The sequence below is a fragment of the Arachis hypogaea genome, chromosome 13 (genome assembly GCF_003086295.3).
Source record: "Arachis hypogaea cultivar Tifrunner chromosome 13, arahy.Tifrunner.gnm2.J5K5, whole genome shotgun sequence".
Lineage (NCBI taxonomy): Eukaryota > Viridiplantae > Streptophyta > Magnoliopsida > Fabales > Fabaceae > Arachis > Arachis hypogaea.
The window spans coordinates 55,434,511-55,442,936 of NC_092048.1; the positions used below are offsets into that span (position 1 = coordinate 55,434,511).

The window sequence follows — 8,426 nt, forward strand, 5'->3', positions numbered from 1 at the left end:
TGACTTGTCATCAGTACGCATGGCCCTGTTTTCAGCAAATATGAGTTTTATGTTTTAAAACCAAATTTTGAACTTCTAAACCTTTATCTTCACTCTCTAAGACCTTAGAATTGAATCGTAATAGTAATGAAGGGGGTTAAACTATGAAGGAATGGTGACTTATAGGTGAAGAGAGATTTTGAAGTGGGGGGGTTGGAATTGAAAAGTGTGAATAAAGCGAGTAATTAAGTAATAAGGTGTTGGTAATATTGAATGAAAAGTGAATGATGAACCTGAGATTGAATTAAGATATGAATTGATGAAATGTGAGTGTACGGGAGAGGGTACAATGGTGGTAATGATAAGTAGTGAATGTAGTTGGGGAGTGTGACGGGCACTATATCTCAAGAGTGTACTGGGCACTATATTCTTGATAGGTGATGATTGAGACTATCATGAATAAATGAATGTGATTATGAGACATTATTGAGGAATGATTGATGATGAGAATGTATATAAGTTTCTCTCTGTTATAAGGTGTGTCGGGTACTATATCCCATAAGTGTGTCGGGCACTATATCCCAAGAGCATGGCATGGCGGTCGCTATATCCCAAGAGTGTGGGAGCACCTTGCCCTGGGAAGTGTGTCGGGTACTATATCCCATGAGTGTGACGAACACTATATCCCAAGAGCGTGGCATGGCAGGTGCTATATCCCAAAAGAGTGGGAATACTTTATCCCAAGAAATGCGACAGACACTCTATCCCATGAGTGTGACAGGCAGTATATCCCGAGAGTGTGATGGGCACTATATCCCAAGAGTGTGGAAGCATGTCAGAGAGATGATATCTGGGTTAGCTACCAGGTGTGTTGAGTTCTGGCAAAGTAATCGACACGTGAGCTCACGGCTAGTAGGACAGGCATGTATCATCTGCATATGTTTAAATTGTTTGGGTTTGCTTAATTGCTTTGGTTTACCTAATTGTACATGTTTCATGATTAATTGCTAATTGTCTTACTTGCCTTACTTGTGTATTACTTGTCTGTATTGTTTGTGCTTGATTCGGTTTTTGGGTTAGTCGGATTGGGAGGTGGCGAAGTATGAAGGATATTGTGTTAGATTAGAATTCCCTATGATAGTTGCCAAGTTATGAATTTGTGAGTACTTAGGATAGATATGACGAGATAAGAAATTTAAGATGCTTAGTGAGTTTATATTATAGTGCATTGTATTTATTTGGTACTTTTACCATACTGGAACCCATGGGTCGGGGGTTCTGATTCCGTATATATTTTCTGTTTTTCAGATGCAGGTCCTGGCGCTCAGTAATGAACTGGATTTGTCTGAATGACGGCAAATTTTATCTGATTTTTGTTTTGTGCTTTTAGATCTCTCCCCTTATTTTGTAAAACCAACTATGATGTATGTATGTATTCTTTTAAAACTTGCTTATAGAGACTTTGATGTATTTTGGGAGAGATAGGATTTTCTATTGTCAACTATTTTAACTCTATAACCCTAGTCGACCTAAACTTCGCAGGTCGTGACTAATGGCTAGTATACTTACATTTATGTCTATTCTAATCTATTCTATTTCTTCCTTATATGCTTTAGTTATTTCATCCGTTAGCCGAATGCGTTGAATTTTCTTATGCTTCGATACGTGAGTGTTACGACTTCGCAATTTTATTTTACTCCTTTTCAGGCTTCTTGTTTAGTATTTTCCTTCAACATATATATAAAATTACGTATTATAATCCACCTTTAGAGTCGTACCACCTTAATATCATTGACTTATGACTCGAGCATAAGGATCTGTATATTAGGGTGTTATAATAAGCAAGTTTGACAGGAAGGTTTAAAATATATACATATAGATCAGAATTCCAAAATACAGATAACAAGATCTTACTCGACCTACAAAGCTAAGGCCGGCTATATATATATATATATATATATATATATATATATATATATATATATATATATATATATATATATATATATATATATATATATATATATATACATACATAACCCAAAATACAATTCCAAACTATAAAATAAACTCATGTTTCTCCAAGTCAACCTATAAGATGGACTAAGTACAAAATACAAGGAGTGGAGAACAACTAAGTAAATATATATACAAGTAGAACATAATGCTAAACCCAAAATATAGCTCTTCGTCCCCAGAAGGTCTCCAGAATGCTCATTACGGTGTCTCCCGAACTGCGTCTGAAAAAATAGTAACATATGTATGGAATGAGAACCGTAGGTTCTCAACATGGTAAAGGTGTCCACGTACATAAGATATAAGGTCCCAGAAAAGTCAGAGGCAATCCTAAAATTCCGACACTCAGATATAAAGCTTAGAATTAAAGTTTAAAACCATAATACAAGGTGAGCTATCTAAGGTTCCTAAGTCTAACTCAATTCTACTTATTCACTCAACTTCTCACCTTCCTCCAATCTTCCAAAACCCCGTTGCACAAACAATCAATATAGACAAAGCAAACACAAGTAGGATACAGATACAACATGTAGCAAATATAGCAGGTAAGCATAATAATCACATAGGCAATCCCAATACATGCACAATCAAACAAAACACATATATGCATATGATGTATGTCTACCCTATGGCTGATGAGTCTCATCTGTCGGTTATATAACTAACTCGACATGTCCGGTGGCTAACCCAGACATCGTTCTCTTGAAAACTGGTGAGAGGTACAGTACCACGATCCTCACCTTGTGAGTGGTAAACCACCTCGATCCCCACCATATGCGGGCGGTAAACCACCTCGATCCCCACAGACGTTTTCAATTGGAAAACAGCACACACATGGGCAGTAAATAACCACGATCCCCATAAAATAATTTCATATCAAATCTGGTGGGCAGTAAATAACCACGATCCCCCACAAAACAATTTTAAATCAAGTTCATTCACATCATCATATAGTATTTTACTTCATTCAAATTTTTCATTGTCATTATCATCGTTAATTCATCTCCTATTTTATCTCAAATTCATTTAACATTGTCATCATTCATATATCTCCAACATTTTCGCACTTCTCATCATAAATTATTACTCCAAAATCTTTTTTCACTTCCAAAGTACTTCCCTCTCTAGGTTCACACTTTTTTCCTATAATTAGAAACTAAATTAGGGACTTTAGAAGGTAACTATGGAGATTTGGAAGTTATAATTTGAGTTAAAATCACAAAAATTGTATTTTTCCCAAACACAGAGTCCCGCGTACGCATGCATGATCTCGCGTACGCAGGGGTGTAATACTGCAATTTGCCCTACTCGCGTATGTGAGCCCCCTAGATAGAAGTGAATGGCCGCGTCACGTGTGTACTCGTGTACGCGAGTCCTCCAAAATTGTTAAAAAGCTATTAAATTTTGCAGAATCCATTTTTACATACCAAATTTTCGATAGACATAACTTTTTTCTAAAAAATTATTTTTAGTTCGTTCTTCGAACGATATAAACTTTACGGACCCAACTTTAATTTAAGATAAATTTGAAAAAGTTTGGAGGTCCGAAAGCCGAATTATGGCCTGTCAAAGTTCAGTCAAAAATAAGTTTTTATCAAAATCTTCAAAAATCCCTATTGTTTTCAATTCCTCATTTCAAACTCATAACTCACTATCAAAACAGCACTAAATATAACTAAAATTGAAATCTTACCCAATTCATTCATTCCTGAACATATCACCACCCAAACCGCTCAATCATCCACAAATACACACATATATATATTCAACAAATCTCCACAACCTATCCTCATCATCACTTACTATCGATATTATTTATTACATTCATTATTTATTTCAAAGCTCATCATTATAATTCAATATCATTCATCAATCATCAATCATTATTCACAATCATTAATAATCAATCATCATGCATTTCAACCACCCACTCAACAATTTCTAACAACGAGTTACTAAACTTCAACCTTCCATATCATACAACTTATCCTATGGTCATCTAGCCTATGTTTTCACAAAATAGTATATATTATTTACGAGAAACCAAAACCATACCTTGGCCGATTCCTCCCTAAACTCGGAACACCAAAATTTTCTGCTCCACAAGTTCCAATTCCTCCAATTCTCAATTCAATAAGCTCAAACCCGCATCACTTGCTCCACTTTACCAACTTGACTTCAACCAATTGTGAATTTCAATCTAATATCATATATTATCACTATAATCAACATAGAGTTCACTAAATTGGAAATTCACCAGGTAATAGGAGTTTCTTACCTTACCCATGACTCAAATGAACAAAACCCGGTGATTATCCATCGTTAGAGTACCCTTAAATTATCAAAATCACAAAATCTCTCAATTATCAAAACCCAAATTACAAACTAAAAAGGAGAGAACTTGGTGAAAAACGTGATTTTCTTACCAAATTGTTCGGTGGGTTTTATTGAGAATTCTAAGACGAACACGTGGCCACTGACGGCTCGTCAATCGAAACTCCGAATCAAAAGTTATGTGGATTTGAAATCAAATTAAGGGTTTGGAATCAATGTTCTTCCCCCAAATGTATATATCAACGTGTGTTTCATATGTGGAAGAGAAGAAGAGCTGCGCTCTCAAGTGTTGGTAGGTTTTGGGTTCGATTTGAGCTCGATTCGAGTTCGGTTTGGTCCATTCGATCTAATTTTGAGTTAAAATTTTTAAAATTTGTGTCAAAATTCATATTTTAATTATTTTTTTTCATTCTAAACTATAAAATTTAATCTTTTAGTTTTTTAAATAATAATTAATTTATTAATTTTCAGAGTTTTATAATTATAAAGTATAAATTATAAATTTTATTTTTTAATTATTTAAAAAAGTTGTTCAAGTTAGCTGATATCCAAGTTCGTTATCTAGTGAGATAGTATATTTTTTATATGACCAAAAGTATACATCCACTTGTCCACAACTCATTAAATATTAAATAAGAATTTTACGTTAGTTATTTATTTTTAAGACATAAATAAGTTTTTTAATTTTTATAAATTCTTGTTTTGTCCTACTAAATTGTTAATGTGGCAAGATATGCTAGTGGTTAGCCTATTACATCATCTTTTAACGTAACAAAATAACTATTGAAAACAAAATAGACTACTTTTATTAGAGAAAAAAGTAGCTAGGTATTCTACAAGAACTAAATAATTATAAGCCAAATTTTAATTACATAATTATGATTACAATATTTGGGTTACCACTTAAATAATTCTATAGATATTAGAAATGTGGTTATCTTAGTAGTTAGTACTTAGTAGCAATTATAAAAGGTACATGTGTTATGGTGTCTACCATTGTAACAATTATTATAGTTATATAATAATATAATATTAACGACACTTAAAAAATGTTCTTAAAATAAAACTAATATTTTTAAAATATTTATAATTAAAGTACCTATCAGCATTTTGCAATCAGTGAATTCATTTTTGATTTGGAATTGGGACTCAAAAGCATTAACTCAAAAAGAGATGCCAATATCAAATTTGAAAATTTAAATGCTAAATAGAATAAAATTATTTAATGGTCATCTTTATTTATGCTCATAAAATTTTTTATTTTAACGACAATAAATCATATAAAAATAAGTTAACTCCTTTGCCTTACCCTGAAAATTAAATGGAATCACAGGGCATGGCATCTGCCATTTAGGTATAAATGTTGGAGCTCATTACTATTGATTATTTTTAAAGGTTATCATTTACCGACATTCATAAGGCTTGACTTTTACATTAGAAAAGAAATAATGCCACTTCATGCTTTGACTTGGATTTAAAGGCACCACACACACTCAACAGTAAAAGAATGCTAAGTCAGATGACCCTATTAAATCAAATTAATAGTAAGGACAAACACTACTGCTAGATTGAATATCAGAAATAAACCACTCCGATCCATCCTTTCCCCTAAAACTCAAAAATGAAGAATTCACAAGTCTAGACATCTTTCACTCGAGATCAAAACCAAATACAGTAACGTAATTGCACATCATTAGCAACTTTAACAATCAAAGAACGAAAGAAACACACAGAACAGAACATTTCCTAAACACAGTTACCATCAACTTCAACATACAATGGCTGATGATATTCATATTCTGTTCATCATATCAGTGACACCAAGGTCGACATTCTTTGGCAGCAGCATTATTATTGACATTGTTGCTGAGCTCCACAGCATGGAGCAAATCATGATTCCTAAACCCAATTAGAAACTGAGCCAAGGCCTCAAGAAACAAAGCAGCTTGGTAAACAGTGGTAGCACTAATAATATCCACAAGAACGCTTCTCCTAAGTCTATTGGCATAAAGAAACACACTCACAACTTCTTCCATGTGAGCCTTGACGTCAGCACCAACAGCAACCATCGCAGCGCCCTTACTATCCCTACACCTAAACCAATCGTTGACCACGCGGTCAACAAATGTAGCCTCTGCACATCGCATTCGTTCCGTGAGGGTGGGAACAATGACGCGCAGCCCGCACTCGATTTGGTCCATGCGAGTGGTTAAGGCCTCGGAAGCGTTTCGCCACGCCATCGCGACCTGCCATGGACGGTCATAGGGGTCGAAAGATTCCCGAAGATCGGGGATTAAAGGAGGAGAAGAGGAATAATTAGGGTTAGGGTTGGGGTTAGAGCTTGGGTTAGAATCGGAGTCTTGGAATTCATCGAGGAAGGAGCGGGCGAGGTTGGTGAAGAGGAAGGGGGTGAGGTCGCCGAGCCAGAGGAGGGGCTTCTCGAGGGAGTTGCGCCAGTCTTGGTTGAGGAGGAGGGAGGGGTCGGAGGTGGCGGCGGAGTCGAGGGTGTAATAGAAGGAGTGGAAGTGCTGGTGGATGAGCTCCACGTGGGTGGAGAGGACGGTGAGGGAGTCGCCGGAGATGGAGCGGCGGAGGAGTGGGAGGAGGTTGTGCTTAAGAGTGCTGAACCACTCGTTGTAGTAGTCCTTGAAGGGGCGCGAGGAGTGCCTGTTGTTGTGACGGTTGAACAGTGGCGCCACCGCTTTCAGCATCTTTTCTTTCTTTTCTTTTTTTTTTTTTTTTTTTTTTTTTTTTTTTTTGTTATATTTTTCTTTCCTTATTCTTGGGACGTTAGAAGGAACCAAGGGGTGGAAATGGGTTTGGATTTTCGGGAGGCTCGCTACATGAGATTCAAAGGTTTGGTCAATATATATAGCTTTGTTTGTTGCATGTAACTGGTGTATGAAGTGCATAAGTCTCTGAAGCTTGTGGAGTTAATTGATTCATCATCACATATCAGTAATTCAGTTCATCTTGGCGCTTCTTTTTCTTTTTATTCTTTATTTTTGCTTGCTTTTAAATTTGACCACTAACTCGCCGACTCGCCGTATAGATGAAAAAGGTTTGCATGTTGAATTATTTAAGCATTTAGTATTTTTCCCATAATATTCAGAAGACATTAATTTTTTACTTAAATTGAGTTACTTTTTTTTAGAGCTTATAATTTAACAATGTTATACATTAATTATCCACATTTGAAGAAACCTTATTATAGTTTTGTGAAATTTTTAATTAGATTTTTATATATATTTTTTTAATTAAATTTTTATACCAATTTTTTTTAATTAGGTTAATTGACTTAATTTTATAGAGATCCAATTAATAAAAAAAAATTGTGTAAGAATCCAAATAAAAAAAATGCAGAAATCTAATTTAAAAAAAAATGGTGCAAGGACTCAATTAAAAAAGAAAAAAATACAGTAACTTAATTAAAAAATTTACGAAACTATAAAGACCAACAGAATAATTAAACCAACCCTTAATCATGTAATTGTTTTCAGCATTTTTTTCCTAAAAGATAAAAAAAGTCACTTGTAACTTATTGTGAGAAATTTTTATGATAACCAGTGTAACAAAATAAAATAGGAAACAATATTTTTACTACGGATCTTAAGAATAGCTTATCAAAAGAATTCTAACAGCAATTACAATTTTAATTTTTATTTCAATTTTATTTTAGATCTTATAAAAAGTCACATTAACATTTGTGAAATTATATGTCATAAATAATAATTTAAAACTAAACGTAAAAATTTGTCATTCTAATATTTAGCTTCAATTCAATTTAAATTTTATATTATTTTTAATTATTCTATTAAAATAGTTATACAAATAGCTAAATTTTAGGGTAAAAAATCCTAATAAGCCAAGGCAAGAAGTATGTAACGTAAATACGCCAAACTGAAAATCGTTTCAGCAATAAGCCAAACGCTATCTTTATGTAATTCGAACCAGGGTGGTTCGAACTACAAACCTTAGTAAATCGAACCAGGATGGTTCGAATTAGGTGGAGAGGAACTTTGAATGTAATTCGAACCAATATGGGTCGAACTCCAACACCAAGTAATTCGAACTAGCCTAGTTCGAACTATAGGCAA

At 34.2% G+C, this 8,426-nt stretch overlaps 1 protein-coding gene across 1 annotated transcript; it reads right to left on the reverse strand.

Annotated features, from left to right (window-relative positions):
* Positions 1 to 5,874: 5,874 nt before the first annotated feature.
* LOC112738387 (protein INAPERTURATE POLLEN1-like) lies at positions 5,875 to 7,268 on the reverse strand. Its single transcript, XM_025788832.3, has one exon. The coding sequence runs from the start codon at positions 7,239 to 7,241 to the stop codon at positions 6,141 to 6,143; it is 1,101 nt and encodes a 366-aa protein (XP_025644617.1). The 5' UTR covers positions 7,242 to 7,268; the 3' UTR covers positions 5,875 to 6,140.
* Positions 7,269 to 8,426: the final 1,158 nt, after the last annotated feature.